The following is a 19,454-nucleotide window of genomic DNA, read 5'->3' as shown; positions in this document are numbered from 1 at the left end:
GAAATAAATAGAAATTGCCAATGATGTTTTTGGCATAAGCTCGATATAGTTTTTAAGAGGAGATTTTCTATAGCCGGCTTTCCATTCAACAGAGCTTTTTCTCTTAGAGTAAACCGTTCTTTCTAGATTTTTATTAATTTTTCAACACTTAATATTTCCAGCAGCATTAAGGCCAGTCTGTATGACATGCTGCATATCGCTTGAAGATGATATTCGAGCTTTTGTTTAATTTATACACGTTCATGCGCTGCATGTCATGCAGCACTGTCGGGCTCCAACGCTGCATGTCATGCGCTGGCGCCCAGGTAGGCAGCTCACTCCAATACACACGCACACAGCTATTCTTCGCTCTCTTGCGCTCGCTCTCCTTCTGGTTGACACTCTCGCATATTGCCTTTCGACCAAAACGCGTTTACGTTCCGCGGTTTTGTCAGTCGGTTGCCGTCGCTTGTTGCTGTTAGAAGGAGACAGAGAAGGGGAGAGAGCGAATTCCATCTCTGTAAACGTTAAAATTCGATAAGCAAATACATTCGATAATTGTTTTCAGATTGTAATTATCAAATGTCAAATTGTGCCGTAATTTTATCGCGTTGCAAATACAAATATTGAAAAATGGCTGGCCTGGAATTGGAATTTTACCGCTTGAACAATACAAACAGGTACGTGGGCAGTTCTGTTGGTAATTGAGCAAGCCGAACAAGAAGAAGAAGCAGCTACACACACACAAACGAAGAGAAATACACTCACGCAACGCTGCTGTACAGGTGTGTTGACGCGGGGGCTGCGCGAGCGGCTTGGCGCAGGTAACTTCCAGAGCGCAACCAGTGAGAGAGTGAGCGGGAGAGCAAGTGAGCGCGAGAGAGCGTGTCATGGCTGAGCGAGCGTAACTGCTTTGTGTGTCGTTGTGTGCGCAGCGTGGGAAACTGCAATAAGCCTAGTGGGGGCGACCCCTGCGCAAGCTGGCGCTGACTACGCCGCTGCTCATTGAGAGTATGTGTGTGCGTGTGTGTGTGTGTGAGCGGCCTAACTGTTGTTGTTGTTCAAATTTATTTATTTTTTTTTTCCTTTGATTTGAGCTACATTTGTATGCATGCAAACGCATTCATTCATTATTTGGCAGGTTTGTGTTTACATTTGCCTTTGCATACCACAAGGGCTCCGTCGCGTTGCCAAGCACAAGGGCTCCGCCGCGTTGCCAACCACCTGTGCACCAGCCTATTGGCAAGCAGACAAATCTAGCCAACTCTGTATATAAATGCTTGTTATTACTCTCATTGTTGTTGCTGTTGTTGTTGTTGTGCGTTTGCGTGCTGGAATCTTGTTTGGCATCAGGCAGCAGCTAAGTGGCCCATACACCTGAGCTATGCCAGCGAGCGCGCGTTCTCTCATTGTCGCGCACTCTTTCTCACCAACGCAACACTCACGGCAAAGGTTTGCTTGCACATATACATATAAACAGGCACAGACACCGACACACACATGCACACCTGCAGGCAAGCGCAGCTCACTTACCTTCGTGGCTGCCTGTGGCCCACGAAGTCGATCAGTTGCTGTTTTAACCTGGAGACAGACGCACGCGGCCGTCGCTGAAGCAGCAAGAGCAATAATATACAAATAACACATACTCTCACACATGCACACAAACACACGTATACCTTTTAGTCCAAAACTAGAAAGAAAACAAAAACAACAGTTAAAAAAATAAAATAAAGACACACACAAAGTGGTAGAAGAAGCAGCCGTAGCAAAGAAGGCGAAAAAAAAGTGACTTGTTTTTTGTTTGCATGTATTGCGCCGACGTTGACGTCGGCGTCGCCGTCCGTTTTATACGTGTTGGTATTAAGATCGGCGGCGTCGTGTGGAAAGACACACATACACAAACATAAACTAACTGCTAGTCAGTGTGACTAGCCAAAGAAGCAGCTGAAGTACACAGAAGCCCAGCAGGGCTTTACATATGTATGCAAGTACATATTGACAACAACAACAACAACAACTGCGTTTGTTTCTGTGTGCGCACGTACATAACTGTATGTACATATGTATGTATGTGTGAAAAAGAAAGTGCAATAAAAAAAAAATTGTGAAAAGCAGCCAACAACAAAAACAACAACAACAACAAAGTGCAATGTGTTAAAAACAAAACAACAACAAAAACGAAAGAAACAGTTAAAGCTTTGCGCGTCAAGGCAAGCCGAAGGATCAACCTGTTGCTGCAAAAAAAAAGCTTTAAGCGCTGGCACTTCTCATTTGTTGCTGTAAGTTGTACAACTATTTGACAAATTTGTGACACACATGCATATGTATGCCTATAAGTGAGTGTGTGTGTGTGTGTGTAGTGTGAATGAACGAGTGAATGAGCAACAACAAAAGCAACAACATCAAATAAATGAGCAGCTCAAAGACGGTACACGCTAAAGGCAGATACGCAAACATAACAAAGTGAAAACATATTTACAGTTACACAGACAAGAAATAATAAAAGAGCGCGTACCAACAGCGCAGCAGCGTCTCTGTCGACGCCAACACCAAACGTTACAAAGCTCCCAAAGTTAACTGCTGCTGCGCTTTGAGAGGCTTGTTTTTGTTGTTGTTGTTTAGTTTTTGCTTCTGCTTCTGCCTTGAGCTCTTGTGATTTTTATGTTAGCTTTTGACAGGCGCATTTGCACAAAGAATCACAACAACGGCAACCACAACAATTGCTGCACTTGTTGCTGGCGCAACAGACAGAGAGAGAGAGAGTGAGAGGGTGGGGGGGAGAGAGGGATAGTGCGAGCGAGGGAGAAGCATACATAAAGAGGAAAAGAAAAAAAGAGAGAGGAAGAGGGAGAGGGAGAGCGACAGCGCAGCATAACTTTGGCAATTGGCATTTCACTTGTATGCAATTTGTGCGCAATCATAAATTTCCTGTTGGCTAAAAAATGTAACGGCACACGCCAATTTCAATTCCGTTTCAAATTCCAATCTCCATTCCAGCTATTTTGACTGGAACAATGCGAACGCTTGCGTAATGCCTGCAATTAATAAACAACCAGAAGAACAACAACAAAATCAACAGCTTAAAAGAGACGAGTCAGAATGCTCTGGGCGAAAAAGCCCGACTAGGAGATACCCAATAACCAGCTTCGAGCTGCCGTTAAATACACTCGAACAAACACACACACACACACACACACAAGCCCAGACAATAACTGCGCTTCTTCTTTACGCCTAATCATATTGTAGAGAATTCAATCTTGAATAACTTCTGCTTTTATGGTGCGATCCTTATGCAATTTTCAGGTCTTGCAGATGATGTTCTTAAGTGCTTGCATACCAATTCTTGATAAAATCTTTTATGTAGGAACAGCCAAGGGAGTTAATTACAGCAAAAGCCCTTTTGTTTTTGTTCTGTTTCCCACTTTTACCAAAATTAAACAAATCAAATGTGCCTCAATTATTTATGTATATGATTGCTTTTGAAGCTCTTCTTTATTGGCTCAAATAAATCGCGAATTGCTGATCTCGTAATTCATTTTAATTGGAATTGAAATTATCATATTTTTAACGTATAAAAGTAAATTTTCCAATCAATAGAATTTTTAAAATGAGAAAATTTTATGATTAAATGGAAAGTCCGCTGATAAACTCTTTCCTTTAGCTTTCTTTTTCATTTTTCTGTCTTGTGTTTAACCTATTTAAATAAGTACAGGGTATAAAAAGGATGAGACACTTCTTAGTTGTTTACCAACTTATTAATTGCATTTATTGTTGTTTTGCTGAATATATTACTAATTTATACTAGAGGTATAATTTGGAACACATTGAGTTTTGGAATAACCGTAACATTGCCGTTCAATTCTGTTGTTTCTTTTTAATGAAGATTTGCATGTTGTTGTTGTTGTTGTTGTTGTTGTTGTTGTATCTACTTTCTTCCCGTTCTAATTAGCTCGAACAACAACGTGACGACCCGTTATTCATTAATGAGCAACTCGTCGGAAAATAAGATTTATTGTGTGTGTGTGTGTGTGTGTGTGTGTGCGTGTGTGCTCGGTTGTCACGGCGAGACGCGACGCGACGCGTCGTCACCTCGAAAACGCTTTTCCATACGTTAATGTTTCAGTGAAAACTTCGCAACGCTCTTTAGCACTGGACCTAGGCCTTGGCTTCGGTCAGGCCTCAGCGAGTTTTGAAGTGTGAAACGAAAGGGAAATTCATTTGGGCAATAACAACAAATTTATGAAGTGTTACGGCTAGCGGTTAGTTATGGCTCCAAGCCCGATCTGTACCATAAAACCAACTAAATTAATTGGCTTACTTTGGCTTAATGTTGCCTTCCATGCTGTCATTATTTTTACATCAAAATCAAATCAAGTCATCAACTCGAAAATGATCATAAATATTTACTCGTGCTTGTTCAATAAGCCTGCGATTTATGAGCCATAAATTAAATGAGAATCAGCAATAGAGCATTTTGTGACAAGTGTTTCTAGTAGCTTGTAAGGAAGCTTGCTTTAGAGTTATTAAAGTCTACTAAGTAAATTTTTAGCAAATAAATATGTAAAATAACATCTTTACATGATCTGCAACTGTTAATCTCAGTAACAGCGTGGCAAAGCTGTCCTGCAAATAATTCAAAGTTATATTTTATGCTAATGCAACTCAATTGAAAATATGTCGTTGTAAATAAATATTTCGATTTCATGACAGCATGTTCAGATTAAAAAAGCGCCAATATATATCCGATTGGCTTTACCCCAAAACTGTGTTCAAACACATAAGAAATATAATTAGATTGTTCTGTAATAAACATTTTAAAATCAATATATTAACATTTCCCGCAACTGTTAGCAACAGTAACAGTTCGTCACAGCTGTTAAGATTTACATTCTCATGTTAGTTTTTTAACTTTCTCTGCAGTCATAAGCACAATAATTAACTAAAGAATATATAAAAACATTATCAGAACTGCCAATAATTAACTTTTACCATTTCTTAATAGAGCCCGTTACATAAACGTATTTCAAACATATTTCCGTGTTCGTTAGCCCAAAGATCAATCCAGCTTTGTTTTATTTCCCAGTTCAAGAAATTAAAAACTATGTTTTCGATAGAACATTTTATTATGGAGTTCTTGAAGCGCCTGGGAATCTAAAATCTAAAAGTTCACACACTTTATGCACCTGCCACATAACGGCAAAAAGCTTAGAGACAAAGATAGGGATATATCGAAAGAAAGAGAGAGCGAAAGCATAAAAAACGCTCAACATAAATTGCACAGGTCTTCAAAGATCACGAACACATACATTCATTAACATTACAGCACGTTGAGATGCCTTAAAAAAAATGAGGGGGAAACAAAAAGATTGACCATTTCCCCAGCACACAAAGCGAAACCTGCAAACCCGCAAAAAGCAGAGTCTTTTTATGTTTTGCTTAAACAGTATGAGTTATTAGCGAAGTGCGGACTGCAAAGATGCAGAAACATGTAAAAAACATAAATTCAAAAAACCAAAAATTAAAAAAAAAAAAAGAAAGAAACATTTCAGAGCTGAGAAACTGTTGCAAACTGTTTAAAATCGCTTTTGCTTGTCTTGATTACAAAAAGCTTGGACGGTTTTTTTCTTTCGTTTGTGTTTTTTGTATTTGTATTATTTAAAATTTTAATTACAACAAAAAGTCATCATAAATGCGATTGCAAAAGCCTGCGATGACTCTCTGTGCGCCTGTGCGCCCCGATTAACCCATGCGCGCCGGCGACCTTTGCCTCTGCAGTTGGTTTTATGTCAGTTAGTCAGTCAGTCAGTCAGTCGAGCAGTGCTTGATGCTGGTCTGTGTTTGGTTTTGCTGTTTTCATTAAAAGTAAAACTTTTCACATTAAAAATGCTCATAAAATTGCACTTTAATTTTTTCGTTGTCGCCAACGTTTCCACATTCGCCTTTTGCTTGACTTTGTCCATTTGTACGGCTCTGGGCCCTGGTGACTGGCAATCGAGTTAGCTAGCGAGCGAGCAAAATTAAATTTCAAATCGTCGTGCAGGTTAATAATTTCAATTTGACCTCTTTGGACATGCTTTTGAGGCAATTTAAGAGTCTTTGTTCGTTAAATGTCGCTCAAGTCGTCTGATTAGCACATAAAATGGCGAACTGAAAATTGGCAACATCGCCTAACTGAGTTAAATGGCGCTCAAGTCGTCTGATTAGCACATACAACTGAAGAATGGCAACGCCGTGCTTGTAGAAATTGAAAGGTGGCAACGCTGTACTCGTACTAACCAAAAGCTGGCCACGTCGTTTAGCTTTTATTAATATTAACATATTAACTGAAAATTGGCAACGTCTCACAGCAAAGTTGTCTCATTAGAAAATTGACAGCGCTGAATTTGCATACAACTGAAAATTGGCAACGTCGCTCCAACAAATTTCCAATTGGCAACGTCAAATGTTTGCGTTTGCTGCCAATTCGTATTGCCTGACATTTTCCTTGAATGCATTTGTAATTAGATTTAAATTTTATTGAGCAAAGTTTCCAATATTGTATAAGTTTTGCTCACCTTTAGCCTCTTCTCTCGCTCTTCTCACCTCTCACACTCTACCATTTTTTTTTTGCAGGTATAACCTATGGATATCTAACCAGAGAATGCAGTGCCATCAGCTCCACAACGACAACAACTGGAATTGATAGCAAATAGAAAGCAACCCGCCCGCTTTAAAGTTATTTGAGCCACGGTCTCTCGATCGATAGAGAAAATTGTTACTTTTTTGAGAGATCAAAGACAAGAACCTCATCAATATGCAGGTGCCCGAGCACGTCGTCTCCCTATATATAGCCACCTGCGGCCAGAACGGGCCCGGTCTCGGCTCCGATGAGAAGGAAATCATTCTGCTGGTCTATGTTCTGCTGGAAGTGGCAACGGGACAGGTAAGCTATGGGCTCTTCCTCCGTCAATATAAAGCTGCTTAGCTGCCACCAAAGGTGACCACACACGCTCCACATGGACGGGGGGAAGGAGGGGGGCAGTGACAGCTTAAGCGCCGCCTACTGAGCAACGCCATTTTGTAGAGAGCGCGCGCTGTCTGCGCTTAATTAATGAATTTACACACAGACATACGGCAGCACACACATACACACACACACACACACACACATTTTGTAGTTGTATAAGCTGCACTTTCAACTGTGCGCGTTGATTATGTTACAACAACAACAATGACAGCAGCTCGACTTTGATTCGTTTAAAAATAACAAGTACTTAGTGAGCTCAAGTGTGAAGCAATAGACTTGGAAATACCCTGTACATTTCTAAAATTAACGCCTTCTACGGTCCGGCAGATTACAATATTATGTATAATATACTATCACATCATTATATTCATACTGGTCGATATTCGATTTAAGATATATTCTACTATATCATATATATCATCATATATCATATTGCTTGCGAATTGAGTTGAGATACTTGCCAAATGACTGCAAAGCTAAGCGTACTTCTTCTTACTACTCTGTAAAGACCATTGCAACGTTTACTTTAATAACTTTCATGATTATTATGAAATTACTATGAAATTAGCTGCATGCCAAGATAAGATAGTTGAGTGCATGTGTACTAAGTCTCCCAAGGTACCCAAGGTATTTCCAATCAGATTTTTGCTTAGAATGTTGCTAAATTGAGCATAAAGAATTGAGAAAAAAAAACATGAATTAGAAAATAAGTGAGGCCTTTAAAAATTTGAGCGGTTGGATTAGCATTGAGCTTGATGAAAAGTTGATTCTTTATTAATCTGTCTATGCTATTATATTAAAAAATGATTTGATATTCGTATTGGTATTGAAACCATTAATAGTCTCTGCGACTAATGGACTTGCACACACACAGGATCGAAGGATAAAGAAATGTAACTCTCTTTAACTAACTTTAGCTACATATTAAAAACTACATACGTAAGTCTCTAGCTACCCAGCTAACCCTATTAATAGCTACGGGGTATCAAAATGATATACAATTTGAGCCTTTTGATTGCTGCCATTTGCCTGGGCTAGGGAGCATTCCATTGGTCTTTCAATATAATCAACTTTCGACATATGTGTGAGGGGTGAGAGATGAGGGGAGGGCGACGTTCACCCTATCCGGCGACTATATAAATAAAAGTATTGTCCAGACGAGTATTTGCATATTTTGAGTTTGCCAAGCGATTGACACTAATTGTTTGAAAATGGCTAAAACGTCGTCAAACTTATGTATATGGTATTGCGAAATCCCTACAAATAACGTCGCATATGTACTATATAGACTTGCATTATGACTCTAGCATTCCACGCTTTTATTTACTTTCCTAAAAGCACAAATTTTCCAAGTAATACTCAAGCTTAAGTTCAGTTCTATGTGTGCTAACGGGTAGGTTTTTTTTTTTTGCGAAAATACTCGAAAGCTGTGATTTGTTGGGTCAATATAACTATGCACAGAATACTATAGGGTATTATGACATTTATAAGGATTTCAATTGGAAAGTTTTTCATTTCATTATATGCCTCTTAAGGATTGTCATATCTTCTGTAAATAGATATATATGTAAAGATATTTTTCAAGCATTATGTAGTTCGGAATTCGGAAAACTGTTTTAAAATCGATTTATTCCATTTGATTTTATATTTACACCTTTAAAGGTTGTATGGGTACAACTTTTGCATTATTATAAAGAAAAAACACTAAGAAAAGCTTTAACAATCATAATTTTTCAAGCTACAGCCTTTTCATAATAATAATTGCCCGTTATTTCTTTTTCCGGGAGCCTACAAAAATTGTCATAAATTCATGGAGTTTTTCATTTTATTTTCCTTACCCACGCCAAGTTGTGTCGCGTAAATAAACGTAAATATTTTCGAAAACTGTTTTATAATCATTTTGCTTTTTTTTTCTTGTTTTTGTTGCTAGCTTAAACTTTGGCATTTCCATTATACTATTTGATTTGGATTTTTCAATCTCAGAGTTTCCACAGTTTATTTTGACTCAAAAATATTTTTTATTTGCATGCAAAACAAAAACAAATCCCGAGTCTTGGGCTGCGTCTGGTCAATAATTTCAATATACGCAATATTATTTGCAAAATGCTTGACAACGGGCGCATACAAAGTTGTTGCCCGAACGTTACGTAGATACCCTCACCATCCCCGCCCATCCGCCGGCCCACAAGTTAGGGAGTGTATTAAAGTGAGCTGCGTGTTTGGCTCATCGTGACGTTGATCCCGTGTGCCATGTCTTATATGCCTCATATGACTTTTCGACTCTATATGTATATGCCTGACAAAGAAAATTGCTTGACATTATATATACCCATATATATATATATATATATACATATATATATACGTGTAGTGTTTATATATGTATAGAGAGAAGCGTGTTTCTATAGCTTTAGCTGTATTTACAAGCATTTAGCTGATGTTTGCCTGCCTCGCAATAGGCTTTACGTCCAGATTTGCCAGTCGAAATATTTTGTTTTTACTTGAAACACGCAAGATTTTTGTATGAGTGCATCTCCATTTCGAAGTAGATGACATTAAGTGCTTTTTAATAGCATTGCCTCTCAGATTTTTAAACATCTCAGATTATCTATAGCCAAGCACGGACAGGGTCCAGAGCCAGGGTCTTTTTGGTTTACATTATTGGCCACGCTTTTGGCCAAATTATGATTAATTTTCTAAATGGTTGCTGGCAAAGCGAATTCAAATTGAAATTTATTTCGACAATATTTAGACTTTCGCAAATCACATGGTCTTCGATTTGGTCTCTGGTCGTTATTATGGTAATCTCTGCGGTGAGTCCCCGGCCAAAAGTTGGGAAAGCAGCCAGCAAAGTTCATTAGATTTCATTAAAATTTGCGTGTGTGTGTGCGTGTTTTGTCGACCATAGTTCGCTAGGTCAAACACGTTTGTAGTCGTCTTTGGCTGGCTTTCGAAATTGATCATCTTTAAGCCTGGCAGGTGTTTCGCATCCCAACCCAAACGGAACAACTCAACCCCATTGTATAAGACTTGCGAAATTATTAAACATCTATTTTATTTGTTATATATTATTGTTTTTTATTTATTTATATTTCTTGCAAAAATATCGAAAAATTTATGCGAACTTTTATCGATTTGTTTAGCACAAGTTTCGGGTCAATTGAAATTTATTGTTGATAAGCAGATGAAAGTTGGCTGCTCCTCAATGCCGCTTAGAAACCGTTGGAAATTAAGGCGAAAAAAAAAACAAAAAAAAAAAACTTTCTATAGGCATCATAAAAAATCGTTCCAGACTTCTTTAATGATTATTTAGCTGGGTTAATGTACTAAAACTGAATAATAGCTATATATATTTATAAATTCATATATATATATATATATATATATATATTTATGGGCTGGACGCATTTGCCGACTGAACGCCCAGATGTCATCCGTTTGATTTGTTGGCTTTTAACAACGAAAACTGTTAAAATCTCTCAGCAAAACACACTTAAAACGAGTTAAAATCTTTCGATAAGTGCGCTCGACCAGCAAATACTCGAGATTGCCAAATTTTTTTCGAATAATTTGAATATTTGGTATGCAAACGCTTTGATTTAATAACTAATAGAACATAAACGCGAGATGTGCGTATAACAAATTTTTAGGAAAATATCTTTCAAAATGGGCTTGTTTTTGGGCTCCATAGAGGTTTTGGGTTTCACTCAAGAAATGGGGAGATAATTACCTTTTTTTTAGGAATGCATAATATATTGCTAAATGATTATACAAAATTTGGCACATCTGTTGCTGAGATCATGCGCATGAGGCCTATATAGTACATAGAGGAGAACACAATCAATTGTTATAGTTGTAAAACTTCCTTTGCATATTACATGCAGCATAATACCCCTCTTAGATCATTTAGTAGGCACAGGGTATTCTTATACTAAACTAAACGCACTCAGCCGCAACGGCATCGCCAACAAACAGCTCTTAACTGCCCACAGAGGGTTTTAGCTTTAGTCTTAATGGCTTATGAAATAGCTATAAAGAGTATAGAATTGCCCCGACCATAACCAAAAAAAAAAACGCTTTCAAATTGCTGCAACATACGCTTGTTTATCGGCTGGAAAAAGAGCTGTCAGTGCTGGGCAAGCTGACGCACAGCCAATGCCCAAATAGTATGAAAATATAATAATTGGCAGCCCTCTCTGTCTATGTGTCTGGCATTGACATGACTATTTTTTGTTAAATATTATTTCTTGATTTCGATATGCAATTAACCTGCCAAATAGAGCGCAGGTTCCACAATTTTGGCTGGGCACATTGTGTTGATTAGAATTCAAATTCGATGAAAGTCATGTTTGCCCTCGTTATAAATCAGTTGGTAGCTTCCTTATCGCTGGGCTTACAATGTGACAATCGAGTGATATGATGAGTTTGCGTGAGATTGCAGAAACTTTAGATTCTCAATTGCCGTAAAATTGACTGCAATGCTGACATATGGGCTTAGGAGTCTTCTAATTTACTTGTGCTTGTCTTATGATCAAAGATATAAGTATATAGCTGAAGTTCTCTTGTTGTACTCAAGATCATTTTAAATTCATTTTTGATTTCCTCCTAACTGTCCTTTCAGTTTTTTCATTTCTTATTTCTTTAAGCCTCAGAGTCCTGCCCAAAGCGTTGTGAAAATTCTAGAATATCTAAAACCTTGTAGTTAATAGATATAAAATCTGTAAAGTTGGGCAAATGCTTATGGTATATGCATGAATTACATAAATAAATACATAGTTATGTCTGTCGCTCTGTATTTTTCACCACAAATATAGGGCTGGGTTTGACAACTTTTTTAATAGCTCATCTTTCCAAAATGTATTATCAATCTTTCCTTTTAAGAGCTTCATTCAACATCTCTGCTAGTTTTCATAAATATCGAAACACTGCATTCTCAAACATAAAAAATCTGTCATACAAGGTTTGCTGACGTCGTATCTATTGCATGTCCGAAAAATATTTAAGTACCGTGAACCCATTAACAATAGAGAAAAAGTGTATAAAAGTTTTGTGCAAATGTATGTAATAGGCAGAAGGAAGCATATATACTTGATCAGCACAATAGTTGAGCCGATCTAGCGATATCCTTTTGTCTGTCCGTCCGCTATATCCTTTGGTCTGTCCGTCTGTCCATCTGTTCGTCTGTCCGTATGTATAAACGCGTCAATCTCTAAACCTATCAGAGCCAGCGAATTGAAACGTAATTCCACCGATTACCCACGCATCGATGACTTGCCTCGATTCCATAAACGAGAAAAATCGATATCGAAATGCTGGTCCCTGATTATCTATCTTAGGTTTCAAAAGCTAGAGTCACCGAAGGCGACTTGTAACACTTACTATGTCATGTACATATCATGTATATTTCACCCCCACCTTTAGCTTGAGTAGAACAAGATTCAGGTAATCCCATAGTAGGACACTCTTAGTTGTTTTTCTTAATTTTAAGCTGTACACGAGTGTGAACTCCTTTTCAATTCGTCTAGCTTTTCAGTTGACCTATTCTACTAATCTGCTCTGCTCCTCCACATATATGATTATACTTCCAAGCGTTTTTTTTCCATAATGGTATCTTACTTTCCGATGAGATCAGCGCATGTTAGCTCATCTTAAGCTTAAGCTGCCATTAGTTAAATTTGCTTAAATTGCTGTTGAGTTTATTGAACCCGTTCGGACAGCCAATTGACAGTGCCAAATTGTTGGCTTTCTAAAAAAGAAAAATCTGTCAAGAGTTTCCTTCCGCGCGAAAACTTCCTCTCGTGCAAACGTAGTGCACTCTCTCTCTCTCCCTCCCCCTCTGTCTCGCTCACTCTATCTTTTTTAGCCAGTTTATAGGCCAAGTGTTACAGATTTCTTGCAACAGCAAAATTGCGTTGAATTGACAGATACACAACACACACGCACACACACCAAATACACACACTGCAATAGTAATTGGCATGTTAATTACAGGCTAGTTATGACTCGAATGGCAACAATTAAAGTTAATTAACATTTGTCTGTATCTCTGTTGGAGGGGAAAACACAAAGAGTGCAACTTGCATTTGCTTTGATTTTTCCCCCCCCCTTTTTTTTGTGCCTTTAGCCAAAGCCTGGTCTAAATCTTCAGCCTGCAGCCTTATCTAAGTTTCAGCTATAAAGAATAAAAACAACTTCAAGGCCAGGCCAAGACTTCGTTCTGCATTGACATTCAGTTAATTTCATTGAGTTTTCACTCGGAGCGCGGCACGGGGCACGCAACACAGAACTGGCCCAGTTGGCACGTTTTCATTGATCTAGAAACCGCGGCTCTGTTTATTAGTCGTTTAGTTTATTAGCCGTAGATATTCCGGTTTTTATTATCATACATATATCTAACTATTTTTTATTCAATGGGTCAATACGTTGTGCTCTAAATTTTCCACAATTGTGAATGTTTAATATATGACAAAATGCTCCACCTTTCTCTCCTTTCTCGCTCTCTCGCTCTCTGTCTATGTCTCTCTGCCCCTCTGTCTGGCTCGTTGCGCATAATTAGCATCGGGCCTAACCCCAGTTGTAACCCCCTTGGTGCCGAGAGTGTGAGGAAATCTTTTTTCCTCGCTTTCATTCCATGTTTGTTTGTTTTTCTTGTTGAATTTAACATCAGGCAATCTCATAAATATTTCATACAGCATTTGCGTGCGGAATCCTACGTAGTGTTTCAAAAATAAAGTGTATATGCATACATATATATGCCCAGTGGTCTGTATGTAGCCCCCATGGATCGTTATATATTCAAAAGCTATGCAAATCGATGGCATCAGAAGTCAGAAATCAGTAATCCGAAAAAATTCCAAAGACAGTTTACTACATGTTTAGTTTTCGCTGTTATTTTGCATACTCGGCCAGCTACCTGCAGTCACAGGCACAGTCACAGGCACAGTCGATTCTCCATTTCTAATTTCCAATGCCCGATTTCCAATTCCCAATACCCAATTCCGATTCCGATTCCGATCATACATATCCGCTGACGCAAGCGCCGGACTGTAGGCCCTCTGTCAATGTGGAGCGTCCTCCTTTTTCTTCGTTTTTATTTTATTTTTTTTTTTGTAATATGTTAAACAGTTTTTTGTGGCTCTGCTCTTGCACCTTGATTAAAATGCCAGGCAACGACTGGGTGAATCACTGAGGGACGTTCTGCCCCAAGGTGCTCGAATACCAAGTCGGATAGTGCCAGGTGCACTATCTAGCGATAACGTTTAATACTGATATTCGTGTTGCAGATTGTGGGCACGGTTCGGAGGGGGCTAATCAAATTATAGTTAGTTTTTTTATATTTGAATACGCCGGCTTATCAGGCGTAAGTTGGTAGCAAAGTGCTGATTTTTAACACTGTTGCGTTGGCTATTGTGCTTTTGTCGCGGATTGTGTAATACATTGAATTAGATATGTCTGGCTCCAGATAGTATGATATTGTTAAGAAAAATTAAATGGATCGATTGTATCTAAGTTTTAATAGGTTTGTTTATTTGCTATTTGAAAGCTGTTATTGGAAAAATCGCTGTAATAGTAAGTTCTAGAATGAGAAACTTTTTTGCTCTTGATTAAATTTACCCGAGCCGAAGTTAGGGTTTAGTTCCATCTCTGTACGTATGAACAAATTTTTCTTTTTTAAGAATATGCCCATTGTAATTGTTTGTTATTATTGTTTCTAACTTTTTCCGTTTCTTCATCCTTCTCAGATCATTGGCACCAAACAAATACTCGTACGGCCTGATGGCTACTTCATTAAGGATCGCACCATATCTAGCTCATCGGACAACTCGAATGCTACAAACAACACAGCCTGCTCGCCGCCTCTAGCCATTGGCTATGCTGGCGATAATAGCTCAAATATTAACAACAATAATAATAATAACAACAACATTACAACGAATAACATCACAAATGCGAGCGGAAGCAGCGGGAACAGCGCCACAAACGGCATATGTCTGAGCACCTTGGAGAACAGCAGCGAACTCATATTGCCCATTGCCGAGGCTCAAGCTGCTGGCAAGCCGCTCACCGAGGCTATCGAAGAGGTAGGTGGAAGATGAATGCGAAAAAGAGAGAGAGAGGGAGGTGTATGGTTGGAGAAAGAAAGAGACAAAAAAAGTGGGCGAGAATTGCAAATTGAAAAAGTATAGAAGAGGTGTTAAGGGTAAGGGACAAAGAACGGTTACGGATAAGGAGATAAGAGTGAGATAAGTAAGAGAGAAATTTAGGAGGATGATAGAATAGGGAATAAGGATAGAGCAGGCATATAGGAGATAAGGAGAAGAGAAACAGGACAAAATGATTGATAAGCTGGAAGAAATAGTGGAAATAGGAGAAAAGTAGAAGAAAAGAACCAGGGGACTATGATAGTAAAAAAGGGATACATGGGAAGAATATAAGTAGAAAAATGTAAAAGAAAGGCAAGAAGAGAAGAGTGTGACTTAAGGCGATGGAAAGGTTAAGAAAGTGCGAAGAAGAAGAAAAATATAAGAGGTGAAAGATTGAGAGAAGATAATGAAAAGTAAATGCAGAGGTAGGTCAATGGAGAGGAATGGAAAATGTGTGGGTCAGAGTGGGAGATGAAAAGTGGGGAGCACATTACCATCCGCTTATCGCGCGTGGGAGTCACTTCAGATAAGATTAGTCCAACAGAGATAGAGAGAGCGAGAAAGATAGTGAGTGAGAGTGAGAGAGAGTGAGAGAGAGTGAGAGAGAGAGAGAGAGAGAGAGAGAAAGAAAGAGAGAGAGAGATAGAGAGCGAGACAAGGACAGAGAGAGAGAGAAAGAGAGAGTGGGGGAGTGAGACTGAAAATGAGAGAGGTAGAGCTCTATATTTAGTTCACGTGATATTTCCAACTGAGCTGCGGGTCAGATCTCAACCTGTCACAGCCTTTGGTTCAAGACGGGTTAGTTAACCCATCTGTAGATAATCGAAGAAAATTAGTGAATCAATAATTCATGCTGACTGGAATAGTTTGGATGGTTCTTCTTGTCGAGTCATTGGGGATTGCATTTTCCCATATAGTATTTAGCCCTGGCCAGCGCCACTGATTGGGAGCTGTGCCGGAGCGTTCGACCTGGAATCTTATCACAGTCTCTGATAAGCAACAGTGCGCTACTTGAGTATTTTGACAAGCCCCTGGCACCCGGCCAGCCCTTTAACGTTGTCATTACGGAAATGTAAGCTCTTTTGGGGTAAATACTTATGTAGAACCAAGTAGATGTTTCAGATAAAGGTTCTCGCAGTTTCAGAATGAGTTCTGTAAACTTGGGTGCAGTATGTGTTATAGTTTTGTATAAATATGTCACGTATATGTATAATGCATTTAAAGGGAAATTAGGTGTATATACATATATATATTATCTAAAATGAAAACAACTAGATATATATGCCTCTCTTCTTTTGATCTAAACGCTAGGATTATAATCCATGCTGATTAGATTTGTTGCAGAGACTGCATTTTGGAATGTTAAAAATCAAAGCATCTGAAATTATATATTGGTTCTACAAGTTAAAAAGACAAAATAGTTGAGCTAATCGCTGTAAGATCAGACAGCATCATTTCAGTATAGATATCTACACGAGGATATATACTATACAAGGTTGTTAAGTCTTCAGTAACTCGTGGGACATGTTTCGCCCCTTCCGAGAACGAAGCAAACATTATAGCCAATACTAAACCAATTGAATAAAGTAGATGGCGTGACCTCCGACTAGAAGTCTTAATGAACCCAGTAACTGTAATCTGTGGAGTGTGTGCCTAACTAACCGAGATCATTAAGGTGTTGTTGTACTCTGCACCTGGGTATCATTAATCTATTTTATATAGTGTGTAGACGGCTATGAGCTATGCCAATTAGATGTCATAGGATTATATTATATGGAAGTGCATCTTTGGCAACTCAACTGCGGCATCAGATCCGTAAGCAACACGTGATGTAATGCCAGCTCAGAGAATAAGCGAGAGAAGGGCGAGAGAAGTGCTGGCTATTGTGTGTGCCTGCCTTGGCTGGCATACTAATTTGCTTGGTCAATAAACAGATGGCTATTAAATGGCCAGAATGTTGCTACGGCAAGTATTTGCCCAGGGGGCAAACCTTTGTGGCCTCTACAAAGGGTTTAGCCAGCTGAGATATGGCAGCTCCATTCACAGATACGTCAGAGATGCGACTAATGCGACATAAAGCTGCTTGTTATATTTACTCACGATGACATGGCTAAAACTGTAGCTAAACAATTTGTTATTGTTGTTGTTGCTTATTCCATTTAATTGAAAATAATTGCAGCAAGAAAAGCAACAAAAACAGATACTAAACGGGTTTAAGCAAACTGCATTTGTAACCTAGAAACGTATGCAAAATGAATTTACATAAAGCCGAATAATCCCCATAAAACCTTTCGTCGGAGTGAACCATTGAACTTTACTCTTTGACTGTGGATTATATTCAGCGACATTTCAAATATCAGCTAATATCTATGAATATATTATTTTTATGTGTTTCTTTTTTTGGAGCGTTCTCTCAACTAACAAATAATTTCTTTAAAATATATCATATTTTTCAAGGTATATGAGTCAAATATTATAAGTATTTGTTTTCGAAAAGACTAGAACATTTGTGAATTGCTGTTGAGCAGCACGATCTGATATGCTTTCATATTCAAGATATTTCCCATTTCGGGTGCAAATTGGTGAAATCTTATATGGGCGAAGGTTCCCTTTTCATTCGATCTGCTTGTTATCTATATTTAAAGCGCGTTTCTAAGATTTTGGAAACTCCAACCTTAGGCAGAAATGGGGCAAACAGATTTTTAATATAATACAAAATACCCAGACCGGAAACTGTCGGGTATTACCTGCTAGTATAATATAGTATGTTGTTTCGGATTAGTTCCAGTATCAAGTATAAAATGTACCTCTCTTGTACATGTGTTTTTTCCATAGTTCGATGCCTATTTACGCTCTCTATCTCTGCACGATACGGAGATTAAACTGATCACCGATGGGCAGCTGCCGTTGCGCCAGTGCCTGCATCGGGAGGCCAGCGCCAAGGACATTGAGCTGCCTGCCTACTACAACAGATTCAGCGATCTGCGCAAGGAGTTTCAGCGCTACAAGTCGGGGGATCTATCGCGTGCCCTGGTGCCACTGAAGGACATCAAGAAGATGCTGCAGTCACCCGTTTTGCCCATGCCGCAGTCGATTGGTGAAATGCTTAAAGGTGAGTCTGCCTTGTTGCTTCTTTCCGCCCTCTTTCTCTTCGATAACAGTTCCATAACTTTTCTTTGTAGAGCTCAGTGCAGCGTCTGTGGAAGATAATGATTTCTATATACGCGAATCTCGCGATATGGTCACTGTGATTCAAACATTGCTCCAGGCGGGTGAGTCTCGTTATGAGAAGATTTGCAAGAGTTTTAATACTAAAGAGCAAACCTTTTTTCTGTAGGTCATAAATTTGATACAAATGAGCTCGTTAATCTAATACTGGAACCTGGCATTTGGTAAGTTGAGTTTTTAGGTTAAAGACGGTTAAGCAAAGCCTTGTGATTCGATATGAAATAAGGATGAGTTCCTGAATAGAAGTAAATAAATATTGGTCTAATATTAAGTTAAGGATATTGTCTTAGCTGTAATAAACTGATATCAATTGGTTTTGTTAGTCATTCTAGTATGATCGGTATATTCACACAATTTTTCTCTTATGATTTCGAGTACATTTCATTCATGAATACATTTCATTCTTGAATATCTTTGAAAAGATTCGAATCATTCCTGAATTTAAAATTGACCAAAATCTTTTCACATGAATTTGCATACTTTAAATAAGTGTAAAACGGACTGAGTTCAAATTATTTTTACAATTCTTTGGTCAGCACACGAGTCGAGTATTTGGAAAGTTCGGGTCTTAGAAAGTTCTTCAAATAACATACTAACTTCGGAATAAAATAGTTCTTGGAAAGGGAATTTCGTTTATAGTTTATAAAATTTCGACCGACACCGGATTTCGATAAGCTTTTACTTGATTTCAGTACAGATACATTGATTTTAAGATTTCAGTGTCTAGAATCTGATTCGATAGTTTTTCAAGGAAATAGACATAGACTTAAGGCTAAAGATACAATGAATATTTGAAATTTTCCAAATTGGAATAATTATTAAAACACTAAATAGGCTTGAAAATATTGCCATAGAGAAGCATGGACTCATGTTAATATATCTATAGATAATTATTATCTAATAACATAAACTGTAGAAAAGATATCAAATTAAATATAATTTGTAAAGGCAGCATTCACAGATATTTGAGTTCAAGATGAAATTATTTTCTAAATTGCAAGCGCAATTAATGCGACTGACTTAAGCCAGAAAAGCTGATAGATTCAAAGTGGAAATAGGACTTACCTAAGCTATTATCAGTTGTAAAGATGTTGTCA

At 38.3% G+C, this 19,454-nt stretch overlaps 1 protein-coding gene across 5 annotated transcripts in view; it reads left to right on the top strand.

Moving 5' to 3' along the window:
- Positions 1-174: 174 nt before the first annotated feature.
- Positions 175-19,454, top strand: part of LOC115758026 (RNA-binding protein fusilli) — a 29,868-nt gene continuing 10,588 nt past the window's right edge. For 2 of the 5 annotated variants that reach the window (XM_030698534.1, XM_030698530.1), the window contains exons 1-6: positions 2,100-2,258; positions 6,592-6,901; positions 14,728-15,066; positions 17,965-18,241; positions 18,312-18,401; positions 18,467-18,521. In XM_030698534.1, the coding sequence (XP_030554394.1) occupies positions 6,773-6,901; positions 14,728-15,066; positions 17,965-18,241; positions 18,312-18,401; positions 18,467-18,521 (890 nt within the window). In that variant the 5' untranslated portion in view covers positions 2,100-2,258; positions 6,592-6,772. Of the gene's footprint in view, positions 660-2,099; positions 2,259-4,102; positions 4,239-6,591; positions 6,902-14,727; positions 15,067-17,964; positions 18,242-18,311; positions 18,402-18,466; positions 18,522-19,454 lie in introns of those variants that run through there. The other 3 variants (XM_030698531.1, XM_030698535.1, XM_030698532.1) reach the window with 3 other exon arrangements.

Source organism: Drosophila novamexicana, unplaced genomic scaffold (assembly GCF_003285875.2).
Source record: "Drosophila novamexicana strain 15010-1031.04,08,12 unplaced genomic scaffold, DnovRS2.1 tig00000121-arrow-pilon, whole genome shotgun sequence".
NCBI lineage: Eukaryota > Metazoa > Arthropoda > Insecta > Diptera > Drosophilidae > Drosophila > Drosophila novamexicana.
This window is presented reverse-complemented; position numbering and strand designations above follow the sequence as displayed.